The 18,794-nt window shown below is 41.5% G+C and overlaps 1 protein-coding gene across 4 annotated transcripts in view; it reads right to left on the minus strand.

Moving 5' to 3' along the window:
- Nucleotides 1-18,794, minus strand: part of UBE3C (ubiquitin protein ligase E3C) — a 119,332-nt gene that overhangs the window by 28,683 nt on the left and 71,855 nt on the right. For all 4 annotated transcript variants that reach the window (XM_077268575.1, XM_077268578.1, XM_077268577.1 and 1 more), the window contains exons 18-19: nt 17,792-17,924; nt 14,014-14,261 (exon numbers count right to left, since the gene is read on the minus strand). In XM_077268575.1, coding sequence (XP_077124690.1) covers nt 14,014-14,261; nt 17,792-17,924 — 381 coding nt within the window. The remainder of the gene's footprint in view (nt 1-14,013; nt 14,262-17,791; nt 17,925-18,794) is intronic.

An 18,794-nucleotide genomic window follows, 5' to 3' on the forward strand; every position in this document is an offset into this window, starting at 1 on the left:
GACCCCGTGTGCCCAGAGGCTGTCCGGGACCCCGTGTGCCCAGAGGCTGTCCGGGACCACGTGTGCCCAGAGGCTGTCCGGGACCCCGTGTGCCCAGAGGCTGTCCGGGACCCCGTGTGCCCAGAGGCTGTCCGGGACCCCGTGCGCCCAGAGGCTGTCCGGGACCACGTGTGCCCAGACGCTGTCCGGGACGTGTGCCCAGAGGCTGTCCGGGACCCCGTGTGCCCAGAGGCTGTCCGGGACCCCGTGTGCCCAGAGGCTGTCCGGGACCCCGTGTGCCCAGAGGCTGTCCGGGACCCCGTGTGCCCAGAGGCTGTCCGGGACCCCGTGTGCCCAGAGGCTGTCTGGGACCGTGTGTCCCCAGTAGTCTTAGTTCTGATTCCCTGGACCTCAGGACAGAGCACTGGGAGTGCCGCATTGATTCTGTTGACACGATGTTTTGGTGTTGAGCTTATAGTGCAACATTATAAGGTGATCAGTTTTATTACAGTGTAAAATCTTGTTGTACACTCGTGGGACCACCCCATGAAGAGCTTTCCCCTGCTATTATGTCGCACTACACAGATCCTCGCATATGACAAGTCTTATGGTCGTAGGCTTAGTGTGGAAATATTTTGGAAGGTCCACCTTGTACTATACAGAACATGTCCACCCATGACTATACAAATCATTCAATTTTAATTGCATTGTTAATATTTGTTAACATCATTAAACACACAAGACGTCATTAATAAGGTCGAAAAGGTAATTTGTGAATCATCTCAAAAGAAATAGACCCGAAATTGGGTTCACACGTCGGGGTCATTTTGCGGCTCTTAGCCGCAGTAGCCGTTTTTTCACTGTTCCCCTGAACACTTAATCTTGCAGGGAATCGGCTGTTTCAGGCTTTTCAGCTGACACCGCTGTTTCCCTGCAAGATAAACTGATTGTTTAAGGAAACAGAAGAATGAAACGGTACAGGTCAGATGTGGCTAAATGCTACAAAATGACCACCAAGTGTGAACGCAGCCTAAAAGTGGGTGATTGGCTTGTAATGGGGCTGTCATCCGTAGGATCTCTGGGGTCAATTAATGAGTCAGAGCCTGGGCCTAGCAGTGAACTCTTCAATAAACAGGCCAGTCCTACTCTGACGAAGAGAGTAAAACACAAATCAGTGGATATTGTCGTACAAGCAGCGTGCTAACTCCACATAAAACGTACAGCTCTATATAAATATCGGTGTTCAGCCAAAGTGTTCTGTGCGTCACCTCTATTACATACACTCATCCATTTCTGAAGAAGGGCAAACAGACCTCAACCTAAAAGGCCCCCTAGGCCCGCTGACCCTAATTTTTTCTAAATACAGATTTCCCTCCCATAAAACAGGATTTTTAGGGATTTAAGGGAACTCAGAATGCACATTTGAAAAGTACAATCTACAAGACCTCAATCAAGCCATTGGCTAAGCTGCTAGGTGACAGAACCAGTCTCTGGAGTTCATGGCTGGCAAATATCCAGTTACGAAACTATCTAATTTCCCAATATTCACATACTGCCTAATTCTTTCACACCATTTGAAAGGTCAAGCACAGAAACTGAGACATCTACTCACAACAGTTTTATAGGGGTTGATGCTCCACAAAGTTGTGGATTTCCTTGGAATTTGTCTCGGGAAGGAATAGAGAACTGGGAAAAGCAATCCCACAGGACGATTGGGATAAGGCTTTTATATTTTTTCACATACTATCTCATCCAGATTACAAGCAAATAGCCATACAATTATGACACATCGGTACAAAAGTTTGGCTTCGCTCCAGAACATATCTGCATCCCAATATGATGTACGTTGGAGGTGCCAGGGAGTTGGTACCTATGAATGAGGGGACAACCCCTCATCTGACCAATACAGGAGGATATAACCTCCATCTTTTAACTTGTGATAGGTCACAAGGGTTAAGTCTCCTTAATTGCATTGCATATTACAGTGATATGAAAAAAAAAATGTTTTCAGAGGTTTCCTTCTAGCCACGATTTCGTGGCCGTGTCCAATGGGCTTCAGAACTACATATTACTCACATGGACTTCTATTCCAAGACCATGCTCAATAACATTTTAGGTATTGGACCACCCCTTTAAGCATTCTTTTTGCTTGATTTCTGTTCACCTTCATACACATTTTCTGAAATGTGAATGGCTCAGTTTTGGAAATGCCTAATTAACTGTGATTACACCTAAAGGGTACTGTCCTTTCAGACAAAGCATGGTCTTGCTATCTCCAACACCCAAGTTAAATACTACTTTTTGGCCAGATACCATTATAACATATCTAAGATTTGATTTTTTATGAGGATTTTCCAAGTTGTATAAACTTGAACGCTTATTGGATGAAGCAGATCAGATGACGTGTATTTGTGTAATAATGGAGGGTGCGACCTAAGGATACAACACCCTTTATCGAGGTGAGCAGAATTATTGGGCAAGGGAGTATTTTGACAATATCATCATTTTTCTGCAGATTTTCCTAGGTTTATAAACTTAAATCCTTATGGATGGAGAAGATTATGTGATGTGTATTTGTGTAATGACCTAAGGATGCAACACCCTTTATCAAGGTGTGTAGAGTTATTAGGCAGCTTGTTTTTGTCTATCTCTGGCAAAAAGATCCAAAAAAGGAGATTAAATTGACTCAAAAGTCAAAAATTGTTACAAGTCTTAAAGAGAGATGCACCAGTCTTGAAAGCGCTAAGATATTGGGGCCTTATCACAAAACTATCGACATTTTTGTTTCAAATAGTCAACAGGGTTGCAAAAAACATGTTGAGAAAAAAATATGAACGTCGTCTACCAAACATTTGAGAAGAATCAAACGTGAAGCGACCAGGAAGCCGTTATCCTCCAGTGCTGTCATATTCCAGAACTGCAACTTCCCTGGTGGTCCAGAAGTACAAGGTGTTCGGTGCTCAGAAACATGGCCGATGTAAAGAGGGCTGAAACCAACCACCACTGAACAAGACACAGAAGTTGAAACGTCAAGGCTGAACAAAGACATCTCTGAAGACAGATTTTTCCAAGGTTTTATGGCCTGATGAGATGAGAATGACTATTGACGGACCAGATGGATGGGCCCGAGGCTTAATCAGTAATGGGCACAGACCTCCACTTCGAATCTGAAGTCAGTAAGATGGAGGTGGGGCACTGTTATGGGCTGGCGTTACTAAAGATAAGCTAGTTGGGCCTTTTAAGGATGAAATTTAAAAACAATTCCAAAACCTACATCTTTCAAGAAAACCATGATTTTTATGCAGGACAATGATCCATCACATACAACAAAGTCTCCACTGTTTGGCTGGCTGTAAAGGTCTTAAAGATGAGAGTATAATGACATTGCCCCTTCCTCACGTGACCTAACCCTACTGAGAACTTGTGGGCCTTTTTTAAAAGGGAGATTTAGGGTGCTTTCCCATTGCTCTTTTCTGCACATTCGTGGGTCCCGTCGGGGCTTGAGTCTGTGTGTCTGCCTCCAAAAGGCATATACGGCCAAAGATCATGCACGCCAGAGCACACAAACTCTGCCGGCACAATTATAGACTATTGTCCTTTGACACACACGTCCGAATCCCATTTTGCGGGTGTGTGGGTGGGTCGTTTAGAAGCCCTGACGGGTCCCATGAAAGTGCAGAGGAACACAATGTGAAGGCACCCTTACAGTCACCCCTCTGACCAATGTCTGGAGGCTGCGTTTGATGCTGCCCAAAAAATTGATCGTCAACAGATTAAAAAACTGATAGACTTCATGGATGGAACTTATGGGTATTATTGAAAAGAAGAGGGGCTACGGTATATTGGTCACTGAAATTTTCTGTAAATGTGAGAAATGTATTTTTGTACATTTTGAGTCGTTTGGTTATTGTTCTCAAAATGAAAATTAACTATTGAGATGAAAATGCCTTTTTCATTTAGTTACTAAATAATTCTGCACCGATAGTTGCTAATAATTTTGCACACATACATGTCCGCCTAAAGACAAAACCTTGCTCTTACGGTCTTAAATATTCAGGTTTGTTAACCTTTTTGATTGTCCCTTAGCGCTGTAGATCATCATTAATAAAAAAAATCATAAAAAATACTAATTGCCAACCTATAAATGATGGTGAAAAATCTAAAATGCCTATTTTTTCTTTACCTGTAAAATTTGAAAAATTTCAATAAAAAATTACAATGAAAAAACAAAAAATTGCATAATAATTATGCACACAGTGTACTCTATGTAGGCCTGGAAATGTCTGCACATCTGGTCCTGGGACTATCATTATCAGATATAAGGCTTCCAGGAACTCCAGGGCAGGCCGTTCCGGATTAATAGAGTATTACAGTTCATACAGTGGTAAAAAGCCAAGCACAATGTATCAGCGGTGATTAACAGGCGGCATTATTGCTGTAAAATTACACAGATTTTACTCTCCTTTATAGGCGGCACAAACAACCCTGCGTAATGGTCTGATAGATCTGCCCATAAATGTTTCCATAAACATAAAAAAATTACAAATAAGAAATTACTATTGAATTTCAAGGAGAAAAAAAAAAAGAAGAGAAGAACGAACTAGGTTTACTGATATATGTTAATATTAAATCACAGAAGTCACAGCAAAGCAAAAAGTTCAGATGGTGCAATAATGGAGGGGAAATGAATCCTGATAACACTCTTGCGCTAAGTAGGCAAAGCTTTCTCCAGAAGATCGCCGTGTTATTATTACCGTATACTGTACTTTAACTGTTTATTTATTCGCTGTCCGCCGGGCCTGATTTACAGCCAATAAAATGCAATCACTTCACGAGCCTAAAAGAGGAATCATTTGCTAATGGAACTTTTAGCAGATATGGGACCACTGACATGAGCTAATTCTTCTCAGGAACGGCCCGCGTCCTACTTTATCACGGTAAACATTCACTAACCTATACATTAAGGAAAAGTTAAATACATTAAGACCTCATAAATATTCCCATCAGTCAATAGGCTGCTTAGTGTTGAGAGACCAGACTCTATCAGTCATTTGATACTTAGGTAATTATTATATAAATTTAGGCGGCAGGGACATGGGGATAATCATAGGTGTCCAGCACGGCAGGACCAAGCGGCATCCGCTTCACATGCCACCTTCTACAAGACGGCATGCCCGTCGACCCTGAAAATTGTAGAACATTATGACAATACTATAGGCCTTAATTAATCAGTAGGGAATGCCCACTACTTGTAAACCTGGGCCTAGAGTGGCTCCAAGATAAAAAATAAAAAAGTCCACACAGGACCGGTGTCACTTTTCAAATAATGCTTGGCGGAATGACAACAGGATCAGACACCTGTAGAAAAATGTAGGCATGGGACAGATTCACTGCAGCTGAATGATTTACAGCTACTAGCCAGACTGAGTACATGTGAGGATTCCCTAGCAACCAGGCAACCCCCACATGTACTCAGCCTGGCTAATAGCTGTACATCATTCAGCTGAGGCGATGAAAACTAAATCTCCGAACACTAAGGAGACCACCGCTCATCACTACTTCCTACTTATTTTAACCCCCTTCTGACCTCGGACGGGATAGTACGTCTGAGGTCAGATCCCCTGCTTTGATATGGGCTCCGGCAGTGAGCCCGCATCAAAGCCGCGACATGTCAGCTGTTATGTAGCAGAGCCAATCGAGTTGTGCCAGCTTCTAGCCTCCCATGGAGGCTATTGAAGCATGGTAAAAGTAAAAAATATATAAAAGTTTAAATCACCCCCCTTTCAAAATAAAACAATAAAAATAAAATCAAATATACACATATTTGGTATTGCCACGGTCAGAATCGCCCGATATAATCAATAAAAAAAAGAATTAACCTGATCGCTAAATGGCGCAGCGAGAAAAAAAATTTGAAACGAAAAAATTGTGTTTTTTTTGGTCGCCACGACATTGATTTAAAATGTAATAACGGGTGATCAAAAGAACGTATCTGCACCAAAACGGTATCACTAAAAACGTCAGCTCAGCACGCAAAAAATAAGCCCTCACCCGACCCCAGATCACGAAAAATGGAGGTGCTACAGGTAATTTGGCGCAATTTTATTTATTTATTATTTTTTTTTAGCAAAGTTTGGAATTTTTTTTCACCACTTAGATAAAAAATAACCTAGACATGTTTGGTGTCTATGAACTCGTACTGACCTGGAGAATCATGATGGCAGGTCAGTTTTAGCATTTAGTGAACCTAGCAAAAAAGCCAAACAAAAAACACGCATGGGATTGCTTTTTTTTTTGCAAACTCACCGCACTTGGAATTTTTTTCCCATTTTCTAGTACACGTCATGGTAAAACCAATGATGTCCTTCAAAAGTACAACTCGTCCCGCAAAAAATAAGCCCTCACATGGCCACATTAACGGAAAAATAAAAAAGTTATGGCTCTGGGAAGGAGGGGAGTAAAAAACGAACACGGAAAAACGGAAAATCCCGAGGTCATGAAGGGGTTAATAGGAAATCCAGGTACTGAAATCTTTGTTGCAGACATCCACCGCAGATCCCTTATGGAATCCACATCAAACTTGACACTGTCAAATCAAGAAGCTTCAAAAAATCAAATGAGATCTAATTACAGGCTTGGATTTTTTTTTTTTTTTTTTTTTTTTTTAAAACCATGTTGGATTTTTCCACCACAAAATATCTTCGTGTGACCGCCCCTTAATTGGCAGTCAATCACACCAAAAATGATATGGACAATTGTGAGATAATCTGTAAGGACTGTGTTCTATCTTGAAATCACTAAATTTCACTAAATGACTAAAATCCGCAAACAATCGCTTGTAAGAACGCTCCGTATTATCGGACTGTGAAAATATGTCAGACATCACCTGACAAAGTAGGAAAATGCTTGTATGGCGGGTGGATTAGACTGTTTAAAGGTCTAGTTAGGTCAATTTGGTCTCATTAATGAGCGGCGATGCACGATATACAAGTCGATCAGTGCACGCTTAGTAGCCTGTTTACACAGGACGGAGGGGAATAGAATGATTTGTAATGCTATTGTTCCATCCATATAAAGTATCATGCTATCCACGGCGTATCCCGTTTACACGGGGCGATGCACAGCTGGCAACAATGAATTGTATCCATCTAATCGCCCACTAAACAAGCACTTTACACAGGAAAAAAAATATGGAAGAAGCATTTTCACCAATTATCAGCTTGTCTAACTGGGCCTTATGTCAGCACATTGTTCCATATAAACAGGGAGTGTGCTGCCGAAATCATGATGCTGCATGTGGACAGAGCAGTCACATTAACTATTGTTCTGTTCACATCGGTCCTACAGGCCAGTAAACAATCGACTTGTACATCGTCCATCAACATTCGTTGATGGGTCGAAATCGTCTAAAACAAGATCTTTACAGTCTACACAACCATTAATGATATCCAGTGCAATAATGCTCCGCTTTCTTTTACAGAACTCTTCATCCGCCGTGTGTTTTGTACGTTTGCGGTTACTGCTATTGGATACAAAGGCCACAATTCAGCATTTGCAGTTTTTTAAGAGAAAAAAAGTGGCATAGGTAAAAGCAGGTACATGGTCGTACCTGTTTCTCCCTACACCACTTTTTTTGCTCTTGTTTTTGCTGGCCAGAAGAGCAAGGAGGTCCCACCCTATAAGCGGAGACTGATATATAAACATGATATATAGTTCATTTCAAGTACAGTATATAAATTTTTACTGCGTTTTTTTTTGGGTTTTTTTAAGTGACTTCTCTCTTTTGTCTTGTGGTACTTGTTGTCGGTGTACTTGTGGTACTTGTTGCACATTTTGCAAATTGGTGCCAAAAGCAGAGTACATTTGTGACAATTTTTCCAAAGTTGCAAATAGTGAGTACAGTAAAAACATCTGGAAACCTTAAACTCAAGCGAATGTATAAAATAGGCTTCAAAAAAGGCACAAATGAAAAGACTATTTAAAAGAAAAAGAAGCAAAACAAAACAGGGTAAGGCTCTTTTGTAAGTGTCCATGAGACCTGGAGATTGTGAATACTCCTCTTGTGGGAAGGCTGCAACCTTGGAGGTGCCATAAAACCCCACCAAATATTAGACATTTTCCAGACTTCCAATAGTCTGGAAAATGCACGTCGAGCTGAAATATCAATGGACTACAAATTTCTGGTGTCATCGCTGACGGTGTCCTTCGGAGAAATATACAGCGTCTTTATCTCATTCTCTGTCAGGATGAATTGGGAGATTAAGATGGAAGAGGGACATTATGTAGTTCATTGTGATCATTATTATGCAACAAATTTTCTTCCACTTTTGAAGAAAAAGAATTTAATTGTGGAGTTGGAAACAGAAGGACGAAGGAAATTTATATTCCTTCATATGAAATCTCTGCAATATATCCCAAGCTCCAGTGACGGCCATTAGCTTTGCACTATATCAAACATGACGGTATCTGGCTGCAGACAAATTCATATTTCTGAACTCGCTTTAATTATCTCGGGTTTCACTATTTGAATCTCTTTCCCATATACATTTGGCAGAAATTTACTTAAACTCGTATATAATGGCCTGTAGTCCAGATATGGATTAGATGTAGATCCTAAAATCAAATCAATTCAGACACAATTCTTTTCACCATTAAATCTTACAAAACGATGAATCATCCCCGGAACATTAAAATCATGACCGTATCTGAAAACGTCCAGATTATTTTTGGGGGTCTTAAACAGCACGTCTACCCGACCCACTGACCAGAGGAAACACATAGTTTTATAGGGCGAAGAAAGTTTGTTTCTGAAAATGAAAAGTTGTTTAATTTTTATCCCTTGATCAAATGAAATTCGCAGACTGGCATCCAACTGTGCACATAGAGGAGCATTAAAGGGATTGTCCACTTCTTGCCCAACCCCTTCTTAAATGCCAGAGTAAAATGAGAAAAGACTGGTGGTTACAGCAATGCTGGAGCTGGATCTCCTGGCGATTGTGTGCTATTGTTATGTCACATGAGCACTGCAGACAATCAGTGGTTGTTGATCAGTTGCAGCAGTATTCCGTCAGACCGGATGTCTGCTGTGAAGTAACAGTAAAGGCTGCAGCCAGTTAGCGGCCGCTGATTGGCAGCAGGACTCGCGTGATGGCACGCGAGCGCCGGCATGGCAGCATTGACGTTGCTAAAACGGTGCCAGTGCGGGAGCTGAGTAAAGGCTTTTCTATTTTTACTCAGGAAGCTAGGGCATCTATAAAGGGGTTGACCACGTGTTTACTGTTTAAAGGTGTTGACCGCCTGCATGCCACTCAGCCTGGGGTCCCTTTTGCCTCGGCAACTTCACCCCCATGGCTCTCTGTCTGCCTTTTTTCACTTCACCTTGCCCGGGGCATGGCTGCCCGGGCTCTACTCACTAACAGGAAGTCCCTTCACTATATCCTACTGCTCTACACTACACCCACCAGTGATCATCTGCTATATTTGTACCTCTAATTTTAAGGCCCAAATACCTATTAAATAACAGTAAGCCAAACATGCTGATTTTGGCGGGAGTGGCCGATCATCTAATGCGTACAGTGGCATCCCAACTGTCCCCCGATAGAGTATGCTAGGGAAGATAAGGATCAGGTAGTATGAATACAATCACACGAGCCTGATAAGTTGCTACCAAATCATTCTGGCAGCAGCTTCCTAACGATTGTACAACTAACAGTACCTAAAGTGTGTAGCCTGCCTTACTCCTGGCGGCATGGACCACCAGAATATCGCTGAATTGTCACCTAAAGCTCTGAAGACTAAATTGGTTACTATGCCTATAGTACTGTCTAAGATGCCATTTAAATCTATATTCCAACAGCAGCAACAGTGGAGGTACTCATATGTATATACAAGACAATGATCCCAAACATAAAGCAAAATCTACAGTGGAATGGTTCACAAATCATCGTATCCAGGTGTTAGAATGGCCAAGTCAGAGTCCAGACCTCAAGCCAATCGAGAATCTGTGGAAAGAGCTGAAAACTGCTGTTCACAAACGATCTCCATCAAACCTCACTGAGCTCGAGCTGTTTGCCAAGGAAGAATGGGCAAGAATTTCAGTCTCTCGATGTACAAAACTGATAGAGACATACCCCAAGTGACTTCCAGCTGTAAGGGTATGTGCACACGTCCGGATTTCTTGCAGAAATTTCCTGAAGAAAACCGGAAATTTTCTGCAAGAAATCCGCATTTTTTTTTTGCGGTTTTTTTTCCGTTTTTTTTGCGTTTTTTTTAGCATTCTGCAAGCGTAATTAGCTTGCAGAATGCTAAAGTTTTCCAAGCGATCTGTAGCATCGCTTGGAAAACTGACTGACAGGTTGGTCACACTTGTCAAACATAGTGTTTGACAAGTGTGACCATCTTTTTACTATAGATGCAGCTTATGCAGCATCTATAGTAAAAGATAGAATGTTTAAAAATAATAAAAAAAATAAAAAAAATGCTTATACTCACCCGCAGACAGCTGATATCCTCACCGGCGTCCGTTCCGTATAGATGGTGTGCGCGCGCAGGACCTTCCATGACGTCGCGGTCACATGACCGGTCTCGACCAATCACAGGACGGTCACAGGACCGTGACGTCATCGGCAGGTCCTTCACCGCACACCAGCTACAGGAACCGAAGCGGCAGCATGCAGCTGAGAGGCGGGAAGACATCGAGGGTGAGTATAGGACTATTTTTTATTCTAATTCTTTATTTTTGACCAATTATATGGTGCCCAGTCCGTGGAGGAGAGTCTCCTCTCCTCCACCCTGGGTACCAACCGCACATAATCTGCTTACTTCCCGCATGGTGTGCACAGCCCCGTGCGGGAAGTAAGATCAATGCACTCCTAGGTGTGCGGAATCCCCGCAATTCCGCATTTTTAATGAACATGTTGCTTTTTTTTCCGCGATGCGATTTTTTCGCGGAAAAAATCGCAACATTTGCACAAAAAATGCGGAATACACTGTAAATAATAGGAGGCATAGGTTAGCGTTTTTTTCGCGTTTTTATCACGTTTTTATAGCGAAAAAACGCGAAAAAAACGTGAAAAATCCTGAACGTGTGCACATGGCCTAATCGCAGCAAAAGGTGGCGCAACAAAGTATTAAGTTAAAGGGGCCGAATAATATTGCACTCCCCACTTTTCAGTTTTTGAATTTCCACAAAAATTTAAAATAACCAAAAAATTTCATTCAACTTCACAATTGTGTTCCACTTGTTGTTAATTCTTCACCAAAAACTTACATTTCGCATCTTTATGTTTGAGGCACGACATGTGGGAAAAGGTTGAAAAGTTCCAGGGGGCCGAATACTTTCGCAAGGCACTGTATGTATATATGTGTGTGTGTATATATATATATATATATATATATATATATATATATATATATATATATATATATACATACATACACATGTGTGTGTGTATATGTATATATATATATATATATATATATATATAAATAAATGCATGTATATATGTAAGTATGTATGTAGCAAGAGTTGTGCGAGATAATTCTGGGACAGGAATATAGCTGCATCATGTGCTTATGCTTTTCAAAAGCATTTTTTATTATTATATTTTTGTACTTTTTTACGCTAATACTTTTATATACAAGCAAGTCATTTTTCTTTTCACTCTCCAGTATTGCTATGATTGTGTTCTTTCATTTATATTTTATAGGAAAGCCGAATATTATTTTTAGATGGATCTGGATACAGCAGCTTATCACAGTCTGAATCTCTTTGGCTTCTGATAATTATTTGGTACTTATTGGGTGTCTTTAAAAAAATTTTTTAATCATTTTCTTCTTTTGTCACTAATAAAATATTGGTTTATAGTTCTGTGCATATTTCTTTTGGGCATCATGTATGTTTTTTGGCATAAGGAGAGTAGATAGAGCTTAATAGTTCCCCTCTCCACAAGCCATGCACATATATTTTCATTATCCTCACTTATAAAGCACCATCGTATTCCACAGCGCTTTACAGACATTATCATCACATAAACACAGGGAGAACATACAAACTCCTTGAACATGTTGTCCTTGATGGGATTTGAACCCAGAACTCCAGTGATGCTATATACACTCACTGGCCACTTTATTAGGTACACCTGTCCAACTTCTTGTTAACACTTAATTTCTAATCAGCCAATCACATGGCGGCAACTCAGTGCATTTAGGCATGTAGACATGGTCAAGACAATCTCCTGCAGTTCAAACCGAGCATCAGTATGGGGAAGAAAGGTGATTTGAGTGCCTTTGAACGTGGCATGGTTGTTGGTGCCAGAAGGGCTGGTCTGAGTATTTCAGAAACTGCTGATCTACTGGGATTTTCACGCACAACCATCTCTAGGGTTTACAGAGAATGGTCCGAAAAAGAAAAAAAATCCAGTGAGCGGCAGTTCTGTGGGCGGAAATGCCTTGTTGATGCCAGAGGTCAGAGGAGAATGGGCAGACTGGTTCGAGCTGATAGAAAGGCAACAGTGACTCAAATCGCCACCCGTTACAACCAAGGTAGGCCTAAGAGCATCTCTGAACGCACAGTGCGTCGAACTTTGAGGCAGATGGGCTACAGCAGCAGAAGACCACACCGGGTACCACTCCTTTCAGCTAAGAACAGGAAACTGAGGCTACAATTTGTACAAGCTCATCGAAATTGGACAGTAGAAGTTTGGAAAAACGTTGCTTGGTCTGATGAGTCTCGATTTCTGCTGCGACATTCGGATGGTAGGGTCAGAATTTGGCGTAAACAACATGAAAGCATGGATCCATCCTGCCTTGTATGGAGCATCTTTGGGATGTGCAGCCGACAAATCTGCGGCAACTGTGTGATGCCATCATGTCAATATGGACCAAAATCTCTGAGGAATGCTTCCAGCACCTTGTTGAATCTATGCCACGAAGAATTGAGGCAGTTCTGAAGGCAAAAGGGGGTCCAACCCGTTACTAGCATGGTGTACCTAATAAAGTGGCCGGTGAGTGTATATATATACAGTTATAATTATTATTTTCACATGTGTATTTATAATAGCAAATACTATTACAAAGTTCTAAAACAATTTCCGAACAGAGCACAGTGGCTATATATGTTTGGCACTAGTGGCCAGATAGCACAATATGTTTGGCCATGTTTGTGCAAGTTGTAGTGTAATCCTGGTAAAAATCGGCAAAAGAACTCCAAACCTGCAATGTCCTGTACGTGATTGATTTTCCTTAAATGTCAATATTCTGTACAGTCCTACAATCACTAATGTCAATTAAAGTCAATGGACATTTTCAAGTTTTTACAATAATTAACATTTTCTATTCAATACCATGTGACAAGTGAGTGACATACCATGATTGCCATTTACTCAAGAAACTTCTACTTTTTAGATTGTGTCTCTTTTGTCAATATTCTGCCGTCAGTAGAATAAAGGCTTGTTCCCAGCTCTGCACATGATCTCCTAGCCACAGCATAAGCCACAGCATAAATTTGCATCAGCCCTGAAAACAGCCTTAAAGGAAATCTTTAAGCAGGATTTCACACCCATATCTAATTATATAGTATATATGAAGCTCTTTCAAAGACACGTCCAGCAATACCTTTACATTACCAGACCTTTCATCCATTACTGAGAAATCAGTGTTTGAACTGATATGCAAATGATGCTGAAGAGCTATGGTAGATCTGAAGCCTCTGTCACTCGAGCTCTATTCTCTGCCCAGTGCTGATTCCTCCTACTTGACTGATGACTCCATGCTCCTGAAGTCACACAGCATAGAGGCTGTCCGACAAGCAGGAAGAGGCGGCGCTGGGTGGGGAATAGAGCTGGAGTGACAGAGGCTTCAGATCTACAAATAGTTCTAAATCCTCATTTGCAGATCAATTCAAATGCTGATTCTAAGAAGCCAAGGAATGGACTGCTCATGTAAAGGTATTGGTGGACTTTTCTTTGAGGTTTTACTGAGATGTTATTCCTTATAGGGCTACATGTACACTTAATTGTTAATGATATTGGTTACCTTTCCCAGCATCCTGCCCAAGAAGTAGTAGTGTCTGGCGAAGGAGTCTCCAACGAGCATCTGTGCTGCAGGATTGGGGTACAGCAAACCCTCATTGGTAGTCTTAAAAAAACCCTGGTTAGGGTTAAAGCCAGATTTCAGCAGCTCATTTAAAAATTCCCTAAATATTCCTCCACCATCAATCCCGGCCTCATCCAGACCATGTGTGTTTAGTAAATGGACGCGGATTCGCTTCTTGAGATCGGGCTCTGCAAAGACAGATAAGGGAATTGTAATAAAAATATCATATCTACAAAGAACAGCAAGATATCTGCAGCCGGACAGTGAAATTCAGTAAATTCAGCATCTCATTAGGTGTGATCACATCTGTGCACTGAACTGTATCTTACTGCTCTGTCATAGCAGTAAAAAGTCCATCACATGAAGGATAAAGTTTGCTAATATTTGCGTCAAGGATATGAATGAAGTCTTATCCAGCATGTGTCTCCTACAAAAATGCAATATAATGTGAGATTTTGCAAGTCAGAGGACGACTAATTGGAAAGAACTGTATAGAAAATCCAAAACTAAAAACAATAATCACACTAGTACCCTTATTTACTAGCAATTTTTCCCTAGCTGCATGTAAATCCTATATAGATCTGCACAAGATTTGTAAAAGCACCATAACATATAGAGTTCTACCTGCATTAAACCCAAAAACCCATTGGACCCAATCTCTGCTGGTCCAATCCAACATTAGGAACACAATCGTTGTGATACCAGACTTTACCGATCTCCAACCTTTCCTTTCTCACACGGTGTATGGTTTTGCTCAAATATACCACATATGCATCGGCCCAAGTCCTTCTCCTGCTGCGTGCATCCAAGATTACGAACCTTTGTAGCTCCCTTGTTTCTGTAGATACCCGTGTGGTCCATTAGATTTTGGGTGCTTGTAACTCCATTGAATGTGGCTGTAATGATGACAGCGTCCCGGCCGGTGGCATCTCTCTGCAGTTCTCAACTAACACTACTCCGGTGGCCTCAGCTACCAGTTTGGAGACCTATCAGGGCCAAAGTAGTATCCTACACATATAGGAAAGGGGCATTTTCCTTCAACAATGACGCCTTCAGTCCCTTCTCATATCAAACGAGAGCAGAAATCTTAACTATTTTGTCTATTCCGACAGAGTTAAAGAGGACCTATCACCAGTTGTATCATGGTAAACTGGCCATATCATGGAATAGTGGCTGCAGAGCTGAACAAAATGTGGTTTTACTTCCCCTCTCCATTGCGAAGATATTGGCTTGAAAAGTTTAGGTTATAATTTATAATAAGCCCAACAGGGCTTTACAAGGGCTTTGCGTCCAGAAGAGTGTTGTTCTTCTTCCCCTACTTGAAGTAGACCAATCATAAGCAGATGGCAACACACAGGGGGAAGAAAGAACACGCCCCACAATAGCTTAGAGCAGGCTTTCTCCAGTATGAGACATGTCATGACAGTCTGCTCTCCTCATTGATCTCACTGCAGAGCAATTACAAGTGCTGGGGGTAGAGCAGAGAGGAGTGTGATTACATACACCTTTCATCTCACAGCAATCAGTGTGGGGGAAATGGAAGTACGGCACTGCTGAGATTTGTTTCATTACAAGCACCTCTGCAGCTCTTCTCCCTCAGCGCTGTTAGCTCTGTTGTGTCACCTCCTCCATACTGAAAGGGGTCAGATGAAAGTTAAATGGTGTGTGCAATCACATTCATATCTGCTACACTTCTCATGTACAGCACAATGGAATTAATGGTGCTATATAAAAATATAATAATAATCACTCTGGAGTGAGAACCGTGAGGTGAGCAGACTGTGTCATTCCATGTTTCACACAGGAAAACTTTTTTTGTTCTAAGCTACTGTGGGGGCGTGTACTTTATTTCCCTGTATGTTGCTGCCTGCTTATGATTGGTCAATCTCATGCATGGGAAGAAGTGAACGCTCCCAGTGAAAAATCTCTGATAATGCCCAGTAGGGCTTATCATAAAATATAACTTTTACTTTACAAGCTAATATCATCATTCCATGATGTAGCCAGTTTAACATGCTCAGACTCTAAGTATGTGGGGATAAACACAGCTAAGAGTGGTGCTCTGGTTTGCTAGAAGAAGGAACATGGCAAGAACTGAAGGAATCCTTGATGCAGGAAAATGCTTGTTTATAAAAGGCAAAGGATATTGCTTTGGTCCTGGCAGGCTTCCATGCTGGCAGGTGACATCACAGGAGTAGCGCTAGTTGTAAACTACATAGAGACGCCATCAGTCACTGCGCTCTCATTGTTACCGCCACATTCAGTGGAGTTATAAGTATCCAAAAACTAATGGACAATCCTGCTATATATACAGAAACAAGGGACTTACATGGGTTCACGACCTTCAATGGGCTCAGCAGGGCGAAGACAATGTCAGTGCATATGTACTATAGGAGACTAAAAGCATACATTGTGTGAAAAAGCTTCAGAGCTAAGGGTTTGGTAGTTGCTAAGTGCGGTGTCGCAACAATTGTGCCCCTAATGTTGAATTGGACCAACATAGATTGCTGGGTGAAGTCCAATGGGTTGTAGTTAGTGGTTTTGCCCAGATATAATTTTATTATGGTGCTTTTCGGTGACACAGAAAAAATCCCTCGGATTGAAAATCAATATAGTGTTCATTTCTTGGTGTTAGCATTTTACGCAACACTGTCCTCCTGAAGGCTCTCCACCCTTACAAGTGAGTTTTAGATCCTTCCTTCACCGTCTGCAAATGCAGACACTTTATAATCTACCACATATGTGTTCCCATAAAGCTCCCATAAAGCCAGGATATAAGAAATGTCCCATATGAATGACAAACACCTTGCAGGGGAAATATCATACATTAAGTTAGACGAATCTAAAAGGATGATTACTAATTAATAGCAAAAGAGGAATAACATTATTAAATGTACATATGTGAATATGTTCACTACTAAATGCAATACTTCGGGGTATTGTTATAGTCCCCTCTGAACTGTAAAGTGCTGAGGAATAGGTTGGCACTATAGAAATAAAATGTTTGTATTATAAATATTATTATTATTATAGTAAGGTATGTATGGGTCAGATCTTGACACTCGCCTACTAAAACTACTTTGATCTAGAGTTAGCAGGAAAGGATTGATTTCTTTTATCCATTTTTATTTAACCCTACATATTTCTGGCTGCGTAGATAAATCTATGTCTAGACAACAATGCCAATTTTTTTGTCAAAGAGAATCATCAAGAGTTGAAGCCCTCCAAACGGTACATAATTAGGGCAGCGCTTCCAGCAGCACCAGCTATCAAGGTGTTGGAGTTACATAGAAGAATCAGCTCCTCCACTTGCCAACAGCCTTAAAGGAACTTTCCACTCTGGCAATGAAAAGAAACTTTACATTTGTCATGTATAATCACCCCTCCTGGAAACCTATGTTTGCTTCCCGCTGCCTTCTCCACCGAGACCGATGCATTCTAGACCTTCTGCTTCAAAGATGGCAGCTGCAGTGGCGCAGATAGCAGTGGTAAGTCAGCACCTCCACAGCACAGGATGGCGTAGTTCATGCTCACTGTGGCAGCCATCGTGGATGCAGAAGGATCACAACGCCAGTCTCAGTGAAAGACGCAGTGAGGCAATCCTAGGGCACCAGGTAGGGGGACCATGCAGGAGAAATGTTAGGCCACTTTTCAGGCCCAGGCTGGAGGGTCGCTTTTACGAGAGAAGCAATAAATCAGAAATAACCCTAATACTGACCATTCTCAGGAGACAGTTTATCATACGCATCCTCATATATGTAGTTCCTCCTAATGGTGACATTGATGCCATCTAAAAATGGCCCATCTCCTTGTACTTCTTGCTTGTCCGCATAGATGAGTCTTTGGAAGATCTAGAAATGATGAACATTAGATGGATCATTTGTGAAGCATAGTCTTTAATTGGCAGGTTATAATGAGTAGAGCGATAAACTGACATTTTCTAAGGCGAGGAATAGATTCACATCTTCTATGAAGAACCTGCTAACAAACTGTTGGAAAACGTTTTGCGTCCTTACTACACATATAACTTCATTCTCCTTGGAACATTACAACATTTAGCACTATGGAAGACATTGTTCACACAGGCATTTTGGCCACTTTTTCTAAGTTTGCTACTGCCAAAACATTGGAATCTGCAGAGCTAGTCCAGAAGTACTGCATCCATCAGGAGTCAATGATACAAGTCCAGTATTTTGGCTACAGCTCATTTATAAGTGGTAGCCTTCACTCTAAGGTGACCATACAAGCTGAATACCTGTTATTCATCCCACAGCTTGTCCTCCTGGCCCATTTTACACATGCACGCTCCATTCAGCCAAGAATGCATGCGTTTTCAAGGCTAATAAGCTACTGGAGACACCTCTGGCCATAGCTTATCTTCCCAGAGTACAAATTGATTGGGTGATGACATACAACACTGCCTGGAGGTCCACTTAACCTATGTGGTGGACTGCGTTAAATAACCCCAGGTCTGCAACATATTTGCCGATCAGTGGTTGTTTAATAGCCTGCACTTCAGATGTGCAGCGAACAATCCATAATAGAACAGTCGGTGTGCGGAAAATATTGTTCTCGGCAGCGAAGGTCCTGTTTACACAGGACGATCTGCTGTCCAGAACGATGATCTTTTGTGCAAACCAAAAATAGACTCTCCCAACTAATGAGTGTTTTGCACGTCTGAGTGAACGACAACCGTGAATTGAGGGTTCCTTGGAACACTC

This window comes from Ranitomeya variabilis, chromosome 6 (assembly GCF_051348905.1).
Source record: "Ranitomeya variabilis isolate aRanVar5 chromosome 6, aRanVar5.hap1, whole genome shotgun sequence".
In the NCBI taxonomy this organism is placed as follows: domain Eukaryota; kingdom Metazoa; phylum Chordata; class Amphibia; order Anura; family Dendrobatidae; genus Ranitomeya; species Ranitomeya variabilis.